This window comes from Hypomesus transpacificus, chromosome 6 (genome assembly GCF_021917145.1).
Source record: "Hypomesus transpacificus isolate Combined female chromosome 6, fHypTra1, whole genome shotgun sequence".
Lineage (NCBI taxonomy): Eukaryota > Metazoa > Chordata > Actinopteri > Osmeriformes > Osmeridae > Hypomesus > Hypomesus transpacificus.
The window spans coordinates 11,911,720-11,936,840 of NC_061065.1; the positions used below are offsets into that span (position 1 = coordinate 11,911,720).

At 50.1% G+C, this 25,121-nt stretch overlaps 2 protein-coding genes across 2 annotated transcripts in view; one reads left to right on the plus strand and one right to left on the minus strand.

Moving 5' to 3' along the window:
* LOC124469175 (afadin-like) overlaps positions 1-17,173 on the plus strand; it is a 38,579-nt gene extending 21,406 nt beyond the window's left edge. The window contains 13 exon segments of the mRNA XM_047022290.1: positions 1,695-1,760; positions 2,066-2,139; positions 3,186-3,304; positions 3,501-3,698; positions 4,307-4,398; positions 5,454-5,648; positions 6,589-7,538; positions 7,757-7,886; positions 8,462-8,641; positions 10,600-10,734; positions 11,829-12,348; positions 15,216-15,300; positions 15,427-17,173. Of these exon segments, the coding sequence (XP_046878246.1) occupies positions 1,695-1,760; positions 2,066-2,139; positions 3,186-3,304; positions 3,501-3,698; positions 4,307-4,398; positions 5,454-5,648; positions 6,589-7,538; positions 7,757-7,886; positions 8,462-8,641; positions 10,600-10,734; positions 11,829-12,348; positions 15,216-15,300; positions 15,427-15,586 (2,904 nt within the window). The 3' untranslated portion in view covers positions 15,587-17,173.
* A 1,745-nt stretch (positions 17,174-18,918) lies between these two features.
* tdrd15 (tudor domain containing 15) lies at positions 18,919-24,759 on the minus strand. The gene is made up of 4 exons (XM_047022175.1): positions 24,755-24,759; positions 24,342-24,492; positions 19,029-24,191; positions 18,919-18,936 (listed from the first exon to the last, which is right to left on the minus strand). Exons 1-4 carry the CDS (start codon positions 24,757-24,759, stop codon positions 18,919-18,921), a joined length of 5,337 nt encoding a protein of 1,778 aa, XP_046878131.1.
* Between the last annotated feature and the right edge of the window lie 362 nt (positions 24,760-25,121).

The following is a 25,121-nucleotide window of genomic DNA, read 5'->3' on the forward strand; positions in this document are numbered from 1 at the left end:
GCACTCATACACAAACAGCGCTGGCCGTGCAAGACGCTGGCCTGCCCATCGGGAGCAACTTGGGGTTCAGAGTCTTGCTCAAGGATACTCTGGCACATGGCCGGCTGGAGGAGTCAGGGATCGAACCGCCGACCTTGCGATTGTGTGTGTCGGTAGTGCAGTAGAGATCTCTCTGTCTGACGTCTGAAAGGCGGTGTTTTTCTCAGGGAGTTTCTGTTTCCGCTGCTGTACTCTCTCCATCCGCCCCCCTCTCTGTCCATCTCTCTCTCTCTCCCTCTCTTTCTCTCTCTCTCTCTGTCTCTCTCTCTCTCTCTCTCTCTCTCTCTCTCTCTCTCTCTCTCTCTCTCTCTCTGTCTCTCTCTGTCTCCCTCTCTCTAGCTTTCCATCTTTCCCTTTTTTTCTGTATGCCTCTCTTCAGCTCTTTGTTACTCTCCATCTCTCTCCACCCTCTCATTTCTCACTCCATATGTCCCTCACTCTCTCCCTCCACCTCACTCTTTCCATCTCTCCCTTACTTAGGCTTCCCCAGCCCCCCCCCCCCCCTCCCAGGCTCGCTCTTTCTCCTTGTCCTGCCTCTCAGTCCACACATAATGTCGCTAAACATCAGAGAATTCGCCATGGGGCATTGTGGTCGTTGTAGTGGCGGGATGAGCAAGTGCTGTGGTTGTAGTTCTAGGAAGGCTTCACAGCTGAGAGGGGCGAAGGGCGTCTGTTCCGCCAGCGTCACTGGAAACCACCGTCGGCACACACAGGCGTGGCTTACTGGCGCGTCCAGCCAATCCCTGCTCCCGATGTTGACGTGTATGTGTGTGTTGTGAGGGGTTTGGTAAAGGGTTCAGGTAGGCTGGTGCAGGGTTGAGGGCTGTGTTGTGGGGGGGGGGGTGTTCAGACGTCTCTCTTCTCGCTCACTCTTTCTTAGGGTTTTTTCTCAATTCATTTCTGTCCTCTATAACTCTGTCTTTCGCTCGCTCTCTCACTCTCACTCTGTCTCTCTCTCTGTCTCTCTCTGTCTCTCTCTCTCTCTCTCTGTCTCTCTCTCTCTCTCTCTTTGTATGAGAGACTGGTCTGTTCTGGCCTGAGACAGTCTAATTCCAGACTCCACTTGTAAGCTGTGTGCGTCTGTGGTATGACCCTGGACCTCTCTGGAGGTCTGCCCGAACCCACTCATGTTCTCCCCCTTCTTGTCCTCTCAAGCACACCTGAGCCTAACCAAATATTACTAATGGACGTGTGTGCGTTTGTGTGTGCGCACTGGATGTGTGTGTTAGATGGATGCTTCGATAAGGCCCAGTGTTTCTGGGTAAAAGTCCAAACCCCATCGGGACTGGGCTCTGCCGGAGGGTGACGTGGACCCTGGTCTCGCTCTCCTTTCAGCAGCTGGTTTCCTGTTTGTCGTCAGATCAACCAGCGGCCCGGACAGTAGGCTCATTTAGCTCCCAGGTCCTCTCCAGACGCCTCCGAGGCTAGCCGCTGGTACCGTGACAAATGCCCCGAGTGCAAGTGTGCAAGCCGCATGTCTGGGTGCAAACAAGGAGGCTTCAGTTCTCCAGGGCCGGCTAGCAGCGGCCAGACAACAGACAGATGTGCAGACACAGACAGCTAGCCGGCCTGCAGTGTCTCCAGCCTCATAGCCCAGTTCACAGTCTGACTAATGCGCTACTGTATAATGACTGTGTCTGTGTGTGGTCCTGCAGGGTGCCGGCCAGGAGAAGCTGGGGATCTACATCAAGTCCGTGGTGAAGGGTGGAGCAGCCGACATGGTGAGCGATGTCACCATGACCCTGTGACACCACGGTGACATCACGTGGTTGCTCGCTACAATGACCCGCTTTGTGCCGCCATGCCAAGAACAATCCGGTTAAAGTGTCTTTACTGGGATGACAAACGGGCCGATGTCAAAAGGCGATAAGCCTTTAAAGAGCCCACGTTATGTACTGTCATCTAGAGTGTATGGGGTTTTCTTCAAATTTGTTGTTATGCCTCACCCAGTGTTTTGCAATGAATTCTCGTTCCCTCTGTCTGTCTCTGTCTGTCTGTGTGTGTGTGTGTGTGTGTGTGTGCGTAGGACGGCCGTCTGGCAGCAGGGGACCAGCTCCTTAGTGTGGATGGGAGGAGCCTCGTTGGACTCTCACAGGAGAGGTAAGAGGCCCAGTACCCCAGACCACCACCTAGCCTGCTACCCAGCCCACCACCTAGCCTGCTACCTAGCCCGCTGGGCCTAGCACAATGTCCTCGTGCTCTTTGTGGGACAGTGTGGAATTGGAATGAAACGCCCATACAGACTCTCGCAAGTACACGCACACATTGGGTACGATGCTGATCCAATGGAGCTGTATTCATACACGCACACGCCTTTACGCGTGCACACACACGGAACCATCACACACACGGAACCATCACACACACGGAACCATCACACACACGGAACCATCACACACACGTGCACTCACGAACAGAAGCCCTAACACAGGCCATTGTAACTGTGCGCGTTGCGAATGGCAAACCAACTTGAACACACATAAATAGTTACACCCACGCATATGCGCACACACAAACACCCCAAATGTTCCCCCTGTAGTGTTAAAGTCATGGAAGTCAAGCCCAGCCACACCCACTTAGGGTCATCTCTGGTTTACACTCGTTCATCCAGTCACATACTTTGTGTGTGTGTGTTTTTTCTGGACAGGGGCTGCTGTTTAACCACTGTGACTGGGCTCCCATCACTGAGTTAGGATTCCTAATGTGTGTGTGTGTGTGTTTTTACAGGGGTGGGGGGAAGGGGGGGTCAGTTAGTGGAAGGGTGTTCCAGCCCATTCTAATCACAACCATCTGTCTAGTTCCAGCTTTAGAATTCCTGCTACACTGACAGCAAAGAAAGGAGGGGGGGGGGGGAATGGGAAGCGGGAAAGGGGAAAGGGGGAGGATGCGTGCACATGTGTATAAACCTCTTTTAGGTTCCAAACACACTTATTTAGAACGTTTTGGAAACAAGCACAATGTTCCCTGTGTGGACTTTGAGTTCTGGGAGATGCGGTGCAGTGGACTTGCCTGGCTATGGAGTATCCAACCCTAGTGCTGGTACTCACTGCCTAGGCAAAAACAACTATGATGTTGTGACGCTGTTCCTTTAATCACCCTCTCTCTCTCTCTCTCTCTCTCTCTCTGTCTCTCTCTCTCTCCACCAGGGCGGCAGAGCTGATGACGAGGACAGGCTCGGTGGTGACTCTGGAGGTCGCCAAGCAGGGTGCCATCTACCACGGCCTGGCCACGCTGCTCAACCAGCCCTCGCCTATGATGCCCAGGGGTAAGGAGACACACCAGGGTAGGAGAGGACAGGGCCAGATGCATGGGGGGGAGGGGAGGGGAGGCAGGGGGGTTGGGATTAATATGGACGGTCACGTGACCAATACACACCAAAGTCCGTGACCCACACAACCCAGCAGCTGTGTTGGACTACTCTACCAGAGCCTAACTCCAACCTCTGACCCCTGGTCCCCCAGCCTCGGACCGAGGTCGTGACAAGAACGGGAAGTTGAGACCAAAGAGCGAGGGCTTCGAGCTCTACAACAACTCTGTCCAGAACGGCTCCCCTGAGAGCCCCCAGGCGGGCTGGGACTCCTACCCTGAACCAAAGAAGACCAACGAGGAGAGGCTGCTGAAGAACCGGGTGGACCACCGCTCCAGCCCCAACGTTGCAAGTGAGCTTCTCCGCTCTCTCTATCATACCCAACACTCTCTATCATAGCCACCACCCTCTCTATCATACCCAACACTCTCTGTCATAACCAACACCCTCTCTATCATACCCAACACTCTCTCTATCATACCTAACACTCTTTATCATACCCAACACCCTCTCTATCATACCCAACACTCTCACTATCATACCCAACACTCTATCATACCCAACACCCTCTCTATCATACCCAACACCGTCTCTATCGTACCCAACATCCTCTCTATCATACCCAACACTCTCTATCATACCCAACACTCTCTATCATACCCAACACCCTCTCTATCATACCCAACACCCTCTCTATCCTACCCAACACACTCTCTATCATACCCAACACACTCCCAATCATACCCAACACTCTCTATCATACCCAACACTATTTATCATACCCAACACACTCTCTATCATACCTAACACTCTCTCTATCATACCCAACTCTATCATACCCAACACTCTGCCTATCATACCCAACACTCTCTCTATCATACCCAAAACTATTATACCCAACACCCTCTCTATCCTACCCAACACTGTCCCATCCTACCCACCATGCTGTGTGTGTTCCAGATCAGAGCCAGAGTCCTGCTGGCAAGGCTGTGTACCCCGGCGGCCCCGGGACCAAGATCACCTCCGTCTCCACCGGCAACCTCTGTGCCGATGTGAGTAACCACGGCAACCGCCGCCACATCACCCCAGTGTGGAATGTGTTGCATATGTGTGTGTGTGTGTGTGTGTGTGTGTGTGTGTCTAAGGGCTGAAGATGGCACCAACATACAAGCCTGTATACACTCACTTCTGTCTGACACCTATGGTAGTGTGGTACTGCTGGAATCACATACTGACACTGAAGCTGATGTTATTTAGACACTTGTATCCAATGGGACATACATAAGGTATCTGCAGTCAAATGCTCGAACCACTGAGCTATACCCATACCCAGAGTGCTAGTGGTAGTGTGTTTCACTTTGACAGTGTGTTTCTTGAATTGAAGAGTGTGTTTCTTGGATAGAAAAGTGTGTTTCTTAGATTGAAGAGTGTGTTTCTTGGATAGAAAAGTGTGTTTCTTGGATTGAAGAGTGTGTTTCTTGGATTGAAGAGTGTGTTTCTTGGATTGAAGAGTGTGTTTCTTGGATAGAAGAGTGTGTTTCTTGGATATAAGAGTATGTTACTTGGATTGCCATAGGCAGGACTTGCAGGCCTGCTAGTCTGCTCATTCTATAAAGACCAGCCAGTCCAGAGGACTTAGCAGGACAGGACAGAATGTTCCTGGGGATCCCTGACATTGCCACAGCAACACTGTCACGCTATCCTGTCTCTCATTATTCCCAGTAATACATCCTAATCAGCTGGCGAGCCACTAACCGCTAGCTCTCATTAGCCCATAACTACGCATAATGCAATCTAATTAGCTCGCTAACCGCTACCTCAAATTATTTCTATCTTAAAAACGTCTTAATCAGCTTGCTAGCCACGTAACACTATTAGCCTGTCACTGACATTCTATACATACTATTACCCTATCAGCAACATTTCGAAGAATCCATTGATTGATCCATGCCCTGATTGCACGCACATTACTGTTCCCTCTGTGAGAGACAAACACACACTGTTGAACGCAAACTCTCCAGCTGTAAGCATTTATAACCTTGGATTATAATTTGCAATCCCCCCCCCCCCTACCCCCCCCACTAACCAACTCCCATCCCGATCCTAGGATGAGCCCTCCCCCCCTCGCGCAGAGGCCTACCCCATCCCCACCCAGACCTACCCCAGGGAGTACTTCACCATCCCAGCCTCCAAGAGCCAGGACCGCGTGGGGCCCGGGCCAGGCCAGCACTGGCACGGCCCCGACGACAGGGGCCACCCGGCGGCCATGGAGGAGCACCTCAACAACAGCATGGCCATGCAGGTCAGAGGAGAGAGGAGTCTGGAGTCCTAGTGTTGTCCTCTTCAAGGCTTCTGAAGACTTATGTTGCTCTTCTTTCTCTGTTCTTGATGTCTATTAAAGCAGAATTCATGCATGACTCGATGCTTGGTTGTGTTTAGTTCACCGTGCTTTAAATTAGGGCTGGGGAAGGTTAACGCGTTAATCTTAGGAATTCATTTGAAATGTTTTAACGCATAAAAAATAATTTAGCGCTATTAATGGAAGACCTTTTTTGCGTCTATTACAAACACTATAAGCCTCAGTTTTAACCACTTCCTGTTGTGAGTGCCGAAGCCAAGTCACCCTGGCATGATGGAGAAACACAACGGTGGAGTTTTTGGAGGAAAGTTACTTTTAAAAAGTATCCGGATGGAAATTTGGACAAAACAAAAGGGGTCTGTACAATTTGCAAAGTCGAATTAAAATACCATAGAAGCAATTTGTCTTCAGTTTATCATATAAAAGCAAAACACCTGGGCATTATTGACGTTACTAGCGAGGCTACAGAACGGCCTTGCCAATCTACGTTACTTTTTTTGGACCATTGCCTGAAGTTCTAAGCTGATCCAGTATTTTTGATAGCCTTCAGGGTTTAAACTATAAATATTCAACGTGCACTTACACACTTAGTTGTTTATAAAGTTGCTGCATATATTTGATGGGAATGACTACTCTGTAGTTCCCAGGAGATACTGTTTACAGTTCACGAGATGTCATAAAAGGTTCTATTTAAAATATACTTAATTGTGTTCATTGATTTAATTGTGTTTTACATGATGATAACAAGCTTGGGGAAGATGCGATTAATTGTGATAAATCACAGCATATTGTGCAATTAATTACAAAAAAATACAAAAAAAGCCCTACTTTAAATGCATGTTTTGTGCTTGTGTGTCCTGCTCCTTCCTCCTCCCCTCCCCAGCGAGTGGCCCAGTCTCAGGAGGACCTGCAGGGGGGAGGCTACCCCCCTCCAGGGGGGCTGAGGCCGGAGGACCTGGTGCACCTGCAGCACCACAGGGAGGCGGAGTTCCAGAGAGAGGCGGAGTTCCAGAGGGAGGCAGAGTTCCAGAGGGAGGCGGAGTTCCAGCGGGAGGCAGAGATTCAGCGGGAGGCGGAGTTCCAGAGAGAGGCTGAGTTCCAGCGAGGGGGCGGCGACCACTGGGGGAACCACGGCAACCACGGTCAGGTGTCGTCGTCAGTGGAGTCGTCCACCTCCAGCCAGGAGCACCTTAACTACTCCTCCTCCTCCAAGACCTCCGGCAACCACAAGAGTGGCCCCGGCCGCTGGAAGACCCCCAACGCCCCACACCCCGGACCCGCCGCCCCCCAGCCCTCTCGCTCCGACCTGCCCCCTCCCCCGCCGCCTCCGCCCCCCGTCCACTACCCGGACTTCGAGGCCCAGCCCGACCTCCCCCCGCCCCCGCCTCCATCCGCCGGCCCCTCCCAGGCGGCCCTGGCGGCCGAGCGCAGGAAGCGGGAGGAGCAGCAGCGCTGGTACGAGAAGGAGAAGGCCCGGCTGGAGGACGAGAGGGAGAGGAAGAGGAGGGAGCAGGAGAGGAAGCTGGGCCAGATCCGCAACCCCGCCGTGCCCCTGAACAACAACGTTGCCGCCAGCCAGCCCCCGCCGCAGCACCAAGCCCCGCCTCCCTCCATGCCACAGGCCTACCTACCCCCCCAGCCCCAGCCGTACCTGCCTCCCCAGCCCCAGCCCTACCTCCCCCCGCAGCCCCCCAGGCCGGCGGAAAAAGTATCCAGCCTGCCCCGCACGGCCGTGGCTCCCGGCCCCCCCCAGGACACAGTGATCAGGGAGCTCCTCCCCCAGCAGCAGCCTCGCACCATTGAGAGACGAGACCTCCAGTACATCACCATCAGGTGGGCGGAGTTCGGAACCAAACCAGAGTTGGCGGGGCATCCGGGTGGCTAGTTTGAATCCCTGAACGCCCGCTCCAGTTAGCGGACGGCAGAGGACGTGCTGTCCTTGCAGTGTGGTGTTAGCGATGGTTGTGTGTTCTCTGTGAGATGTTTGGGATGGCACTCGGGAGCCAGCCAGGTGACTGACCCCCCCCTCTCCTCTCTGCCCCCCTCCACAGCAAGGAGGAGCTGTCGTCCAGCGACAGCCTGTCACCTGACCCCTGGAAGAGAGACGCCAGGGAGAAGCTGGAGAAACAACAGCAACTCCACATAGTAGACCTGCTGGACAAGGAGATCCAGGATCTGCAGGTAGGAGTAGATTCCCAGTAAAGTGCATATACAGTAGAGTAGACTAAAGCCCGACCGATATATCGGAGGTCCGATATTATCCGCCGATATTATGCATTTGTAATAGCTGATGAATATGTATTTATTTTCATTATATTTTATACTAATAAAATACCCTTTAACCATGTTATGAGTGTTGGCGTTGCATAGTTTGTCCACCAGAGGGCACTCTACAACATCCCTGTTGGCAACATTCGTGTTTAGAACGCCACAAACCCTACAACCAGCTAATCCAGCCAGAGCCGGGCAGAGTGTTAGGGAAATCTGTTTATGTTTTGTTACGCAGTTCTGGATGTTTTTTTTCTGTGTGTTTTATATAAATATATCGGCCGATATATCGGAATATCAGACTTTTTTTATCAACAAATATCGGTATCGGCCTTAAAAATCCTTTCTCGGTCGGGCTCTAGAGTAGACACACAATAGAGGAGAGTAGACGGCACAGAGTAGACCAGCGCCTAACAGATGCACAAAGTGGTTTCCTCCCAGCGCTCGCCGACCCTGACCCCTGGTTGTGTGTTTGTGTGTGTGTCCAGGCCAAGCCGGAGCGCACGGCGGAGGAGAGCGACCGCCTGAGGAAGCTGATGCTGGAGTGGCAGTTCCAGAAGCGCCTGCAGGAGTCCAAGCAGAGCGACGAGGACGAGGAGGAGGAGGACGACGAGGACGTGGACACCATGATGATCATGCAGAGGCTGGAGGCTGAGAAGAGGGCACGGGTAAGGCCGGGGGCTGGGGGGGGGGGGGGGGGGGGGGGGGGGGGGGGGGGGTTGGGAGGTAGGGGTAGTATGGTGCTGCGTGTCCACAAGGTAGCCGCAAGGCTGGGTATTTACAGGAGAGAGGAATCCGTCACCCTCGCAAATGCTACGACCCCCGCCGCGCTCTGACTGGCGCTCTGACTGGGCTGCGTCTGGCTGGCTGCTACATTTGCTTTACCTCATCGCTTTGCCATGCTGCTGAGCTGCTGATGCCTGGTTGGCCGCGTAGGTGGGGGAGGGTGGGGGGGGAGGCGAGGGTGAGGGTGAAACCCTCACGATTGGTCCATTCCGCAGGGAGTGTGGTTGTGTGAGAGCCAGTCTCCCTGCCACGCCCTCCTGCTACCCGGGCTCTCCTCCCAGAGTGGGGCCTCTCGGCTGGCCGCTCTGACACCGTCAACAGAGGAAGTAGCTGGCGTGACCACGCATTGTTGTGGCGAGGCCCGGCTCATGCCCAGGGGAGAGAGGGAAGGTGTGCGTGTTTGTGTGTGTGTGTGTGTGGGGGGATATGCTTCTGTGTGTGTGTGTGTATGTATGTCCAATGGGAGGAAGACGGACATTGCTTCATCCAGAGCTCTGGGGAGGGGCTGGGGCTGGCTCCACCCGAGGAGCTAAGCCAGGACGGGGCGGGGCGACCCACTGACGTTAATCAAAGCCACACTGAAGGAGGGAATGTTCCCGTGGCAACACTTCACTGCCGTTTGAAACCACAGCAATGTTTTCACTTTTATCTTCTCTCTGACCCCTCCCTCCTTCCTTCCTCCCTCCCTCCCTCCTCCTGTTTTGATTTCTCTTAATTTACTCCCTCACTCTCTCTCCTCCTCCTCCTCTCTCTGTTTTTCACTCTGTTTGGTTTCTTCTCCAGCAGCAGACTGCTGTGCCAGCAGCTATCTCTGTTCTAGACTTGGTACGTTCTTCTTCTTAACACACGCTTAACTCTTCCTCCCTCCACTACTTCCTGTCTACTTCCTGTTTTGGCTCCACCCGTGTTTCCTGTTTGCTCATACTTACCACCCCCGCCCCCCTCCCCTCTACCCTCCATCTAACCTGGGGGTTGGGACTGCGCCTCTCATCTGGGTGTGTGTGGTGGTGGTGGTGGGGAGGGGGCGACGGGGGGGTCGGGACGGGTGCAGAGCTGGGAGCAGCCACTCACTGGGGCTGAAAGGGGCATTGGGATGAAGGGAGTGTGGGGGGGGGAGCTATCCTGGGGGTGCTTGATGCTGATTGGCTGTTAGGTCTATCTGTCCGCGTTGGAAACTCTGCTGCTGTGGAACGACTTCATCCAGATGTCCGTCCAAACCCCTCCACCAGAGGAAGCAGCGTCCCAGAGTCCCTCAGCAGCAGGGCTGTTTCAGGGCAGGCAGAGGCGTGGCTCTGGGCTGTGGGGCGGTGGGGGGGCGGGGCCTGTGCATGGAGGGGGAGGGGCCTGTGCATGCTTCACTGCCACCTCCCTCATCCTCCTCTGCCGAAGGGGGCGTTGCCTGCATGAGGGGTTCATAGTGGTGCTGTGGTGACCGTCCGTCCATCCATCTCTTCCTCTCATCTTGGCTGTGTGTGGTGGTTGATGGACAGCCTGGCTAGCATGGCTGTGTTCTACTGTGTTCCACTGTGCCGGACTTCAGTATTTGTGTCTCATTATGTTTTATTGCCTGTCCAACTCGGGTGGACTTGAGTAAAGTGACCAGCTCCGTCTGCCTTGGTGGCCTAAATCAAGGGCGCCCAAAGTAACCAGAGACAAGGTCTAGTTCAGGGTTCAAAAGGCTCAAAGCTCAAAATGTTTTTCAAGCTACCAACTTCTAGAATGTTTAGGTTCACTACAGTATGGCAGTGTGGTACTAAATATAATCTGTGTGGTGTGTTTGTGTATGTGCATCTGTGTGGCATGTTTGTGCGTGTGTGTGTGTGTGTGCGTGCGGGCACAGTTGCAGGACGAGGAGCGGCGGCGTAAGCAGCAGCTGGAGGAGCTGCGTCAGCGCGAGGCCGAGGAGCGCTCCAAGCAGGAGGAGGAGAGGAGGTGGAGGGAGGAGGAGAGGGTCAGACGGGAGACGGACGAGAAGGTACACACACACTCACACACACATGCTCACTCACACCCACACATGTTCACTCACACACACACGCTCAATCACACACACGCACGCTCACTCACTCACACACTCGCCTGTCATGTCATGGGGTGTGTTTGAGGCCTACAGCGATGGCTGCCGTCTTACATTGTTGCGGTCAGGCAGCTGTCAAACCACTCATAACCTGATATCTGATGATGATGATGATGATGCTGATAACCATTATAATGATCTTGAAGATGATGTCCAACTGCATGTTATCATGACCCCCTACCTCCCTTTGTTATGGTGATGTATGTTTGTTATGGATCCCCCCACACCCCCATCTAAAGCATGGGACTCCCATTTTGTCACTGTTGTTGTTGTTGTTATGGTTATTGTTGTTGTCGTCAGTGTCAGGTTCTCGTTCATTTATTTACGGAATCTTCAGTTTGTTGGGAAGGTCATCCTCATCCCATCCGGCATTGCTTCAGAATGCTGTCGGAATGCCTCCCTATCCCCACCCTACCATGCGCACACACACACACACACACACACCATCCCTGACCCTCCCTTAGCCCAACCACCCTCTCATCATACACCCCTCCAGACCCCCCTCCCCCCTACTCCGCCAGCACACTTTAACCCCAGAGCCCCAGGGCCAGGCCGGTCCTGAAGCAGAGCCCGTCCCAGAGAGAGGTCCCCGGCCCTGGAGGAGCCCTCCGGCCTGCTGCCCCTCTGAGGCTAGCCAGAGCACCGGCAGCAGCAGCAGCCCCAGAACCCCCCTAGAGAAGCAGGCCTGGACAGCCGCCTGGACAGCCCCCTCTCACCCCCTCTCTCTAGACACCTGTAGAAGTGTTACACACCCACCGACACAGAGCAGTCTGCCCCTTAAGGTTCTCTCTCTCTCACACGCGCGCACACACACACTTCCAGGGTGGATGATGGCTCATCAGGCCACAAGGCAGCCACGCCCGTAGTTGAATCCAGTCAGGCATTGCGAGCCCAATAAGAGCAGGCCCAGAAACTCAGGTGTCAGCCAATGGTAGGCATTCTAACGGGCCGATTCTCTCCCCCCCCCCCCCCCCCCCCCCCCCCCCACGTAGAGGAGGCAGGAGGAGGAGTATTACACCCGCCTGGAGGCGGGGCGTCGGAGACAGCACGAGGAGGCGGACCGCCGGCTGCTGACGCCAGACGAGCCGGGTCTGTACCGGCCACCCCTCCCCCAGGACTACCAGCTCCCCTCCCCCGCCTCCCCCACTAACACCCCCCTGTCCCAGCCCCCGCCGCCCCCGCCCCAGAGGAACACCTCCTACCTCAAAACGCAGGTGGTCTCCCCCGACACCCTGTACACCGCCAAGTTTGTCTCCTACGGGGGCGAAGAAGAAGAAGAGGAGGAGGAAGATTCCGCAACGGGGGTTGCCGCGGGGATGGGCCTAGCAGGTCAGGTTAAGATGGCTGCCACCAGGAAGTCATACGGCGACCTCCCGCCCGCTCGCAAGCCGCCGCCCACTGCGCGCAAGCCCCGCCCACTCTCGGACGGGATCTTCCTGTCCAGCTCGTTCAATGCCAACAGTACTGGCCACACCCCCCCTATCCCCGCCAAACCCGGCTACGACCCCAAAGGTAGAGACGCACGGAGCGGGAGCGGAGAGGGGGGCATGTCTCGCTCCACCCCTCCCTCCCTCCCTTTCATTCATTTCATTTGTTCCTCCTCTCGTTCATGTTTGTCATTTTCGTTTGTTTTATTTCAGTAGAGAGGCTTTCTGCCTCCTTTTCTCTCTCTCTCTCTCTCTCCCTCGCTCTCTTTTCTTGTTTTATCTCTCTCTCCTTTTGTGTGTGTTCCATTAGTTCGGTACTCTGTCCGTCAATCGAGTAGAAATTTGACTCCTCCCATTTTTCATCCGTTTCCCTTCTAGTTCGATCGTTTTAGAAATTCTCCCTCTTCTAGCAAATCAGATTCCGTTATCATCTTCATTTTCATTTGTCTCGTTTATATTTGTCCGCTCGTTCACCCCGTCCCCTCTGCCTCCAATGAAATCACCCTAGCGGAGTAAAAGCAATCGATAAAGACCTGTGATTCGCTGTGCGCTACGGCCCGAGAACCAATCATAGTACTGTTGGTGTTGTAGCTGGGCCGCCTCCGTGTGTGTTTGGTTGTGCTGTCTGGGGGTGTGGTCGCCCGCCGTCCCGCCCCCTCCCCCCGCCCTGCGGCCTCTGGCCCTGCTTGCCGGTTGGTTGGCTTAGGGAGGGACACACTGGCTTCATTCAGACGACGAACCAATCATCGAGGAGCACCTCCTCTGCCACGCCCCCCTCCCACTCATACATTCTTAGCATTCTGGGTAGCAGATCTGTTGAGGGGCGCCCCCTACTGGTTAGTGGCTGTTAGGTCTGTCTGGGTCCTCAACACTTGATAGGTACAGACCATCTCATGCTGTCTACGATAACGTTTGTAGCACCCTCTGCTGGACAGTGATAGAACTCAATTATTATAATCTTACCTGGCACATTTCAATCCAAGGAGGCATTTCAGATGTGTTGCCAAGAGATTGTCGAGTATCGCAACTTCATGTTCAGTCAACTCACTGAGAGAGATTTATGAAAGTGTCTGGCCGACTGGAAAGCGTGTGTAAATTAAAGAGTCGAGGCATCGTTGAGTCTGCTACGGCGGGACCACATGCTGCCCAGAGAGAACAGTCAGGTCCACAGCCTCAGAAGTCTAGAGGATCTATACCGGGACCCAGTGGATGCTTCACACAGCCATAGACCAGAGGGCGCTCGCAATGCAACACAAACTAACACTGCCCTGCTACCACAGGCCACGTGACTGACTGCCTGCATGTAACATACACACAGACACACAATCCCACACACACATGCCCACGGAGACACACCAGTATGAATGATGTTGTCTGGGCCTACTGGGAGCAGGTGTTGCATTCCATCGCTCAACGTTTGAGGGAATAATCACTAACCCTCCCCCGCCCCCTCCCTTCCCCACCACCCCTTCCCCAGTTAAATCACCATAATTTTTTATTCATTTATTCTGCACCCCCCTCCCGACCCTCACTACGCAAAGCACTGCCGAACGGCTTGTCAGTCAGCCTGATATCCATTGCTTTAACTGCCTTGGCTAAGCTTTAGCTCCTTTTGCTGCTCGCTCTCTTTGTCTGTCGGTCTGTCTGTCTGGTTGTCTTGACTTGTCTGTCACTCAGCTGTAGCTGTCAATGTCCCTGCCTGGTCTGTCAATCTGTTGATTTGTCTGTCTGTCTCTCACTGCTTTGTCAAACCGTCTGTTTCTGTCTGTCCGTGCCTTTAGTTGTCTCAAGTATGGCCGTTGTCTTGAGTATGGCCTATGTCTATGGCTGTATGATGCCTTATCTTTTTACACAGCTTCAAATTCCCTGAAGGCTCTTCGGTGGTTCAGGTGACCAATCGGCACCTGGATCCCCGGCCTCCCTGGCTTCAAACTTGTTACATCACCTTCAGGTGACTCTACTGGCACTGTCGGGACAACGCAGCTCTCTGATAGTACCAGGCTTGTCTGGCTCCAGCCAATGAGACAGCTAGTCACCATTATCTTCTCAGAAGATAATGGGAGAGAACATCCATTGAATGAGGCCACTGGGGTCAGTCTAACCAGTGGGAGTGTAGACTAGTGCCTGGTACCAGAGAGCGCTGACCCTGCCAGTAGTAGAACCCCAACAGGGTTCTCGCTCGTCCTTGTGTCAGCGTCTACCATGACCTCTCCCTCATCCTGAACCGACGGCTTTGGTTGTGCTTCCGTTCCTCAAACTGGGCTGGAGCACAACCAGAGGATGGACAGCAGTTAGAATGGCCATGTACGACCAGAGATGCCATACGGCTCACATGCTAGCCCAGCTAGGCCTGGTTTAGTCTTGCCCTGGTCTATCCTAACCGGATTTGGTCTATCCTGGTCTGGTGTGGTACAGGTTGTGACTGACACAGGGACCGGTGAGCCTAATGATGAACACGGTACGTCACAGGTGGAGGTCACCGCCGAGGGTCAAGGGTCAGACGACACGGCGGTTGACCTCGTCCTGTGAACCCCCCCCGCTCTCTCTGTTGTTCCACAGCCTGCTGCTTTTCTTTCGGGTGAACGCTTCTATAACTCGCACTGCTCAGCTAGCCCACGCTCTGGCTCCTGCCTACCTAACGCTCGTCTCCTCTCTGTGGGAACGCTCGGGGTGTAGAACGTTCTGGGATGTTGCCTCCAAGCTGCTGGGTATGGTCAAGGGTCTAGTCGGGGCTGTCCCGCGCTGGCTCAGTGATGCCATTTGGACAGGACGTGCTGACCTCAATACTAAATAGTCGAGTCTGAGACGCTTTCAATGGGAAGCTGTGGGGGTTGGTGGTGACCTTGAGTGACCTTGAGTGACCCAGCAGCTTTCTGGTGCCTTAGCTGTTGATAGTCCTCACCTGCTGTGATGCCCGTCTAACTGTCTCTCCTGACCGTGGCGCGATTGCAGGATTTAACTCATACACTGGAAACCCAGCAGGAGTTGTAGGAGCGGGAGAGCTCTACAAAGACCCGCGGGAGAAATGGACGAAAAGGTGCGTCCTGACGTTTTTTTTCTCTCTGTCGTTCTCTCTGTCCTCCTCCTCTCTTCTGGCTTTTGGCGTTGTGGGTTATCTCCAGTTTGTTGGCCCACTGGTGATGGTTAATGGGTTTCATTCCAGTGGTCAGGAGCAGGAGAACGCTAACCCTGGCGGAGCGCCAGAGAGCCTGACCTTTAAGGAGCGCCAGCGGCTCTTCTCCCAGGGCAAGGAGATCTCCAACAAGGTCAAGGCTTCACGCAAACTTATGGAGCTGGAGAACGAGCTCAACACCAAACAGTAGAGACCAGACCCCTTCCGGAGGAAGAGCCAGAGGGCCCAGAAACCCTCCATCACCTTCCCTCTCCCCTTCCCGAGTGACTGGATGGACAAACCCGACGTTCTTCTCCACTAACCGGTCTCATCTGTGCGTGTGCATTCTTTTTTTTATATTCTTGAATAACTGGACCCTTTACATACAATTTTGATGTATCGTGGCAATAGGAGAGACGTCTATGGCTTAAATTTTCCCTCTTTAAACTATCAAAGATATATTATGATGAAGCACTGTAAAAATGTTTTAATTTCTTCTAGTGAAACACATTTGACATTACAATGAAGGGGGATATATTTTTGTTTGTAAAATGGCTCTTGGGTTCGGGATAAGATTTTTGCTCATTTTAATTTTTTTAAATAGCTTACTGTAATGTGGACTATTTTATGGTGTTATTTTATGCTCTTTTCTGCATTACATATTTTCACTTTTAATTTCTTCTTGTCTAAATAAATGCCCAAGTGTACCAGACCAATCTTTTTTTAGTTAACATTTTCTGACGATTCTCGGTGATTGATAAGAGTAATTTTGTCCGTTCTGGTTTGCCATACACTGTTTCTTCATTCCTTAGAGAGTGTGGGGGGTGTTAACTCTAGATGGTTCTATGACATCACTTCCTCATGTATAAACTGGTTTACTGAGTCCTGGTGGATCTTCCTAAGTGCACAGTCACCTTGTAAATAAATCTCTGGTTTTCGGTTTTCACTTTCTACTGCTGTTAGTAGTAGCTTCTTAGGCCACAGTTTGATCTTCAGAGCACCCCAAGTCAGAGATGATGAACCACACTTCCCAGAGCTACTGCCTTCAGCAGCACATTTTATACATGCGTGTTGTGGGAGCTCACTGACACCCAGACCCTCCACCCTCACCCCTCTACATGTCAGCAGTCTGGAGCGGGCTAATCAGTTTTATAATGTTTTCTACCCCACACCCTACACCCATCCTCTAACTTTTAGTACTGGTTTTCTTTGTTTGAAGAAATGAATAGTCATTTTGCAGAGTTGTGTGAAATTTGAGCGGTTGTATACATTTTGCCAGAATGATGACAAATTACATCCTTTGTTAATAAGAGGAGATGACTTAAATCTCTGTTCAAATTATAAATAAATTTTAATTACGGAAGAATCTTCACGTGAATTGCAGGTATTTATTTTGAACCTTATCTAAACGTCTTGCACAGATTCTGTTCAATTATCTACAATGTATAAATGATCATATTAAAGAACCTAGAATACATTTGGGACCTATACTGTAAGGTAAAATAACTGTAATAACTGTTCTTTCTCAATGATCTGGTGTGTTTGTCATGAACCTGGATCACTTGCATCTCCTCTGTCTGCGTGACTCCATTTTGTGTGTAAATATTCTTTCTTCCAGTAGTGTGGACCAGACTCTTACTGATAGGACAACAGTCAATAGCTTCTGTTCTCTGCTCTCAAGGTATTACCTGATGTGTAACACTTGTGTTCCCACCACCTTTTAGGTTACAAACTGAATCATTTCAATGGGTTCATGTTAGCCTTTTGTAAATCATTAATAAATACAGATTTTACAACATGCTGGGACTTGGTAGTTTTGTATAAAAATGATTTAGTATTCCCACATTTGTGGTTTACATTTTCAGTGTAGTTTGTATTTACAGGGATGCGGTTTGAGGATGTCTTTCCTGTCTCATACGATTTGATCAGACTTAAATGGCAGGTGCTTTTGGGAGCTCTGATTTTAAGGACCAGATACAATTCCACTATCAGTGGACCAAAAACTATTTATACAGATTAAAAAAATGCTAAGATTGTTATTGAAAGTGCATGCTTGTAATTTCACTAAGACCTGTAGCAGCAGTGCCCATGTCTATAGCAGGAAAATGGCTAACTTAAAATGACATGCTAAATTATCCAGTAGTAATCCATATATTTTAGGGAGACAGTCAATTACTTATTACACGAAAGTAGGAACAAACCCAAGATTTTAAAAGTAAACGTTTACTTGCATGGCCCAAAACCATTGTGAAAACCACATTGAAATGTTAGTCAAACACTGACTGACTCCGAATTTTGAACATTTCAATTGAATCAATGCATTCACAACTATTGAGGTTGAACAAAAGTATACATCACACCAAATTATGAAAATCAAATGAATACAATACTGATACAACAAGGTTTGGATTACAACCATCAAAATGTGAACTGTTTCTAACAAACACAAATCAATATTGTAGTACAGTATCCTCCGTATACCCTTGGTAAAGTACAACTTTTCCCCTACAATAAAACTATTATTCAGATCAAACCATGTGAACCATTTTGAAGTGCCAAGTTTCCAGATAATGTTACTTCAACATTACTGTCAGATGATTGCTACCATTTAAGTGAGTATGTGCAAATGAACATATTAAGATGCATCTCAAAGCCTCTCAATGAATGAGGTACATCTTTTTTTTCATACTACTCAAGATGCTTCATACTCTATGTATCTTAATTAAGATGACAGAATATGTTACAAATGTGGCCCAACGATAAATACAAGCATGGGTAGAATAATTCAGATATTAATTACAGACCACAACTTGATTTTGACAAAGGAGAAATTAAAATGTTCATGAGTGAAGAGCAAATTGCTCTTGATACATAAAAAAAAGAAACATTTAATGGGGGAAGAACTTTTAGAAGTAGGCATTTTGCTGCACATGCACATCTTAATACCATGCTTAGTAAAAAATAAAGGATATATAGGCCTGGTAGCTAGTCACATATGAAGACATGGTCATGTAAGAAAATCAAGTACTTTTGTTTATATGAAGCAGCATTCTTCACAGCTCACTTTAGATTGACATGTTTTTAAAAGCAGAGTATCAGTGGTCAGTCATCATTACAGGTGAAGTCTTCAGTTTCCGGCTCAGTCTTTACATAAGGGAACCTGTGGAAATACCCATATTTTAATAAAAGACATCTGCAAGTTACATTACATTTTACATTTACATTTAGTCATTTAGCAGACGCTCTTATCCAGAGCGACTTACAGTAAGTACAGGGACATTCCCCCCGAGACAAGTAGGGTGAAGTGCCTTGCCCAAGGACACAACATCATTTGACACAGCGGGGAATCGATCCGGTAACCTTCTGAGTACTAGCCCGACTCCCTCACCGCTCAGCCATCTGACTCCCCTAGTTGCTCACATAAGATAAATGTAATTTGTTGTAAACTACTCACATTGCCGTGTCTCAGACAAGCTTGGGAATCTCATCCTTTCTGCTTGGTCATCTTTCAGGGTTTCAGTGAGTGTGCGAGACAGTGATTCTTCAGGTGTTGTCTTGGCACTTGATGGACAGCCCTCTGCGCTACAACTTCCATCCATCATGCTTAGCAGCTCGTTGGTCCTGGTAGACTCCTTGGCATCATATGTGTACACCTCTGATGTATTCAGCAGGCTCTCAGGTCGGTCCAGGGCTGATCTTTGATCAGGGGCAACTCTGCCTTCAGCTCGTCCCAGTCCAAGTGGGGTTTTGATGGGGCTTCGCTCTTGGAACCGGAGCCCCAGCATGGCATCGATGTAGGAGGCATGGCCTGCGTCCACCAGCTCCTTGGCAATGTAGGTCCCGTCCGTCACTAGGTCAACCTCCCAGCGTTCTTCTGAGACCGACTGCCTAAAGTGGATCTCGAGGTTCCGCTGGCAGATGGATTCCTGAAAGAACAGAGCGGCCTCGTCGGTCCACTCGCTTGTAGCTGGTTTCACACCCCTCAAGGCACAGGGGTATGTGACCTTGGGCAGTCTGGTCAGTTGCTCCGGCAGCCTTTTCAGCATAGAGTGCTCTGGGTATGGGGTATCCACACAGTGACCGTAGTCCACCAGGTTGACAACCACTGCGGTAGCCCTGTCTGCGTGCACCACCTCTGCCCGGCACCACTTGGTATCGCATCGGACCAGGCAGCAGGTCAGGGGGTTGAGGTCAGCCTCGGGTAGAGAGGGCAGCTCTGATGGGAGTTCCTCCAGGATGGTGGATACAGCGTTCATGATGAGCAGAAGATCCTCCAGGACAATGTAGAAATCATAGGGAGTCGTCACAGCAGCAGCAAAGCCAGAGTAGGTCTGGTCTGTGTTTACGGGGGCCAGAAACAGCCTCTGGAGGGGGCTGCTGTCAGTCTTAAAGGAGACTTCCTCTGAGACAGTCTCTCCGTCAGTCTTGAAGGAGACTTCCTCTGAGACAGTCTCTCCGTCAGTCTTGAAGGAGACTTCCTCTGAGACAGTCTCTCTGTCAGTCTTAGAGGAGACTCCCTCTGAAACAGTCTCTCTGTCAGCCTTAGAGGAGACTTCCTCTGAAACAATATTTCTGTCAGTCTTAGAGGTTTTAGCTTTTCTGTTGTGGCGTTGTCTCCTTGTCTTCCTTAATCTATTGGTAGCATAAGCTCTATGACACACTTTGAACACAATTTTCTCACCGCTGGCGGTAAACATGAACCTTTCCGTGGATGGCCTCTTGGTGACAGGTGAAGGGCTTAGGTGACAGGGAGGTCTATTTTCGTCTGTGACAGCAGGCAGCTCATCATTTGACTGGGTCACTTTGCTGCTTACAGCTTCAGGCCACACCGCAAGTGTTGGTTTGTCTACCTGTCCCATGATCTCGATATTGACCTCCCACTGAGCTCCAAAGGAACTTACAAACTCAACCATGAGAGGTTTTCCCATAACCGTGTCCATGAACAACGCATCACTGTCAAAACACCTAGCGTCTAACAGTGAGCAAGGAATGCTTAGTCGAGGCTGAGACAGCCAGGCACTTATCATGCAGTATGTTTTTTCTTTCCCCATCATAGCAGTGTTTCCATAATCTACAAACTCCAATGTGTACTGACCATTAGCCTCAAAGTTCTTTACAACAGCCCTATAGAGAGCCCCGTCCTCCTCATACTCAGCCACCACTAAGTCGTTGATTTTTAACTCCACTGAATTGTTCTTCAAGGTGTCCTTTAACAGCTCAGAGTTAAGATCTTCCCCCATTTTCAGTATGGATGGTTCATCATCCTGCATTTGGATGAAGAAGCTGCTGACGTGATTGGCGTGAGAAATAAATCCAAGGCCCCTGAATCCGGCTGTAATTTTATCCTTGGGTAGACTTGATAGTGTGGGTAATTCAGTGGTGTGTAGAGGCTTTTTGGATGGACTGTTTGCATCGTGCTGATCTTCTCTGGGACTGTTCTCAGACTTCAAACACGACCTTTCTGTACCCTCCGGTCTCTGCTTTGTATCTGAACCGTTTGAGGCGTTCGATTTGGAATATGGTGAAGATTTATTCTTCTCACATAGGCTCTTATGGCACACAGCTTCCTTTGTTGGCGTCTTCTGGTTCTTTCCAGAATTTTTTTTCTGAGTGCTGTCTGTTTTGAGGCAAACAACCTTTTTCTCTGATTTTGGTACTTGACTGGCAATGAGTTCCTTGACTTTCTCGTTAATGTGAACGTCGCCATCAAACAGATCGATTTCAAATGTCCCATCCTCAGCCTTTCCAACCACTACAGCTCGTAGTGGATGGTTGAGAACTGATTTCTCAAGCCACTGATGGACCACGATAAAGTCTTCCTCCTTTGGAATATGAGCTAGGCTGCATCTCAGGGCCTGCATCGGTGTGAAAAGCAAATCAGTTGACTCGCTGGAGATAGATATGACGTTGCTTTTCTCAACCATATTGCTGTTTCCAAAGTCCACGAAAAAAACGTTGAGGAGACTGGACTGGAGGACAGGCCGAACCACACCTCTGTACCATCGGCCATCACCATAGTATTTCGCAAGGCATAGCTTACACTTCACTGCTCTTGTTTTGTCACTTTGCATCTGTTCACTTTCTTTTGAAACTCTCTCCATCAGGTCTTCTATGATGCCTGTGTTCCTGTCTAGTTGGCAGTACATCTCCCAGGGACTAACCAAATGAGTCGTGTAGACTTGTTCAACACTACCAGTGTTCAGGTTGAATGAGGAGTGCACAAAAGAGTATGGGACGACTTCTGGAGCTAGCTTTACCGAGGTTTTCACTTTTCGGGCCAGACCTTGTTCCACAAGGGTCTTAGCTGCACTGTGATTACCGTTGAGGAGGTCTACAACGTTGTACAAGCCATGGTTTTTCACATAGAGTTGGGATCTGATGCTACACATCAGCGACTGGTCTTCTACAAAGTCCTTCAGTAAGACCCGTGCTTTTGGATGCCAGGTTTCACAGTCGGCATCAGCAGGCTCAATGAGGTCATAGAGGCTGCACCTAAAAGCCTGCCCTTCAATCTCTAAGTGCTTTGGCAATATAGCTTGTAGAAGATGCACTTTTTCTCTCACCGTGATGCCATAGTCCACACAGATAACTTCATAGTCATCCTTCATCGACTTTCCAATGATGCAGGCCCTGTACCACCTTCCATCACGTTTACACTTGACCATGCAGCAGGAGTCACCTAACTGCAGAGGAGTTGCGCGTGTCTCGTAAACTTGCTGGAGCTCGTTCATTAGTCTGTCCAGGACAGGGATCTTGCGCTTGATCTGACACCAGAAATCTGAAGGAGAGTTGATGTGAGAGCAGCAGACTGCTAGCACACTTCCGGGCCGCAATGGCAGTTTTTTGAAAACTAAAGTAGAGTTCTTGTTTTCAGCGGTGTTGGTGACTGTGACCTGGGCTGTCTCTTCACAAATATCCCGCGTGGTAGTAACACTTACTTCCTTTCCCTGGACTGGTTCAATTTTTCTTAACTTGAGTTTCCCATTGTCCTTCTTTGATATGACCGCTGATACGGCAGGCCCAGCGGGAGTGTACTTCCAGAATGTTGCATGATTCGTCCTGGTTAGGAGTTCTGAGATGCTCATGTTGTTTGGAGTGCCTATCTCAAAGAGGTCGACGACAAACCTGTCCTTCTGGACGTGAACAACATGGACCAGGAGAGCCTTGTTCCTTGCTGCACTTCGGAAGTAGTTTGTGGTTGTGGTGGTCCACAGGTCATCGTCGATAGGCATGACATTTACTAGTGAGCAACTGAAGGCAAAAGCTGGCACACTGGCAAGCTTCTCAGGGATGATCTTTAACAACATGTGTGGTACTTTCTCAGTATTACCGAAGTCCATAAAAAATACTTCAGCCCCATGTTTCAGAGTGTCTGTCACTATTGCTCTATAATAGTGCATATCCTTCTCATACATGGCACAGCAAATAGTACCAGGCACCGGATTCGCCAGAATATCCTCACCCAATTGAATCTGGCTGAAGTGTTTGTCCAGGCTGTCCATCATTGCTTCGAAGTCAGTGTTGCGTTTTTCAGTTCTCATCCAGAACTGACTGGGGTTGAGGATGTGTTCCACATAACCTTCAAAAACAATGTCCTCGGTCATCTCCTCAGCCTGGACCGAGTCATCCAACATATCCATTAACGTGCTCTCAAAGTACAAGTAGCTGTTTTGAAGGTCAACAACATCTTGCACTGGCTCTTCCTGTGTAATGGTGTCACCCTCGGTGCTGAACATCGTGACAGAAAAAAGATTATTTTCCTCATCAAAACTGTCAATATGGGCCTCCAGTTCTTCGCCCAGCAGTCCTTTCTTGAGCAAACTCAGCTGCTCCGTCTTCACCGCCTCCTCGTCTTTCTCCAGGCAGGAGAGAGCGCAAGGGAAAGCCACGATCGGCGTGGAGAGAAAGCGAGTCGGGAGCTGGAGCACATGCTCCACTTTAACAGACTCACAAAACCCATAATCAACAAACAAGACTCGGACTCGAGAGTTGACGGGGAGGAACTGCACGAACCCTCTGTGCCACTTCTCATCCTTACCTCTGACGGAGCAGAGCAAACCCAAGTTCTCCAAGGTTTTCTGCGTGGAGTCTTTGCTCTTGTTCTCACACCTCACTGCCAGCTCCTCTGACATCACCTGCAGATCTTTTGCCATGCTTGTCATTTGACAATAAAACGTACCAGGACTCACGGCAGCAGTAATTCTCACCTTGACTTTCTTGCCAGCTGTTAGCTTGGGACCGCAGAAAGACAGGATGTCTTCAAAGCCTTGCAAGCTGGATGGCTTGAAAGAGAATTCCTGTCCACTAGGCTTGTCTATTAGAAGGTCAGGGACAGGTTCCCTGCTCTGTTTTAGGGGGAACTCTGTCAGTATCTCCACCAGAAGCAGGAATGTGTCTGTGTCAACATGTTTTCCAAAGCCCATTTGTTTTAGATGCTTGTTGATGTCAGGGGCTTCTAGTATAAGGACTTTGTGTGGCAACAGGGCCTGAATGTATCCTTTCACACTGTTTCCCACCAATGAGGAGAAGTACCTCTCAGATTGAGCATCCCAGCTTTCTCTCAGTGGCAACACATTCGCAAAGAAGCCACATACGATCTTAGGTGGAAGCATGAATATCTCATCTGATCCTAGAGCCAAGTGGCTCTTGTCGACACTCAGGACATTTCCATGGTCTATTAGGAACACGTCAAGCATGTCTTTCTGTTTGTTCTGGACCCGTCCCCTGTACCAGCGGTCAGACAGGACATCCTCCACCAGACAAAACTCTCCCACCTCCCCCACCCATTTTGTCTTCTGGGCATTCTGTATCTCCAGCTGCAAAAGAGGTGGGGCCAGTTAAGGACAACCTTTAAGCCTCAGGATGCCTTTAATGAAGTAATACAATTACTAAACATATGGTTTGATGCAACTGTTGTGGACTAATAGTTGGTTTATTTCCTGACACAAAATCAGCCCATAACTGACCTGCAGGATGTTGTAGTCCAGTTCAGAGATGGTGAGGTACTGGCCCTGGAAGTGCACGAGTGTTGCATCTGGGTTGCAGTCCACATGGGTCAGTTTCAGGTCCACTGGCCACAAGGCACATGGTGCAGGGAGGCCTAGTTCTTGTACAGGTCTGGTATGAACAAAAGTGTATTATTCTGGATTCCAAAAACAATTATCATTTTTATAGAAATGTTCTCCGCTAGTTTCAAGCAGCTTTCGAAAGCTCTATTTTTCATACTTACTCAAGCTCTATGTGTATAACAACCACAATGTCAAAAACTGTATAGCTACTGTTTAACATGTGCGGAATTAAACGAAAAACAAAATCTGAAAGGAGTCTTTAATCAACCTATTACTGATTATGTTGGCATAATCAGTAATAGATACAGTACCCCATGTCCCCATTTATTATTAATAATTCCCCAAAATTCTGGTTACAAAATAAATCCAGGGCTGTTGTTTTGGAAATACTTACTTTTTCTTATCTAAAGCCAGCCTAGACAACATGGCAGTTGAGGGTGGAGCATTCCTGAGGAGTAGATGACAATAACTTTATAATGTATGCTACATCAAGTGTACTGTACATTCTCCATAATAGCTTGTGTAAATTATATCCTAAATGACCAAATGTGTGTAGACGCCTGCTCATGTGGCCGCCTTCAGGTCCAACCACTCATTACAAAATCATGGGCATTAGCATGGAGCTAAGCTGCCTTAATGCAGAGCATTAGTAGGTTCGGGCACTGACGTTGGGTAACT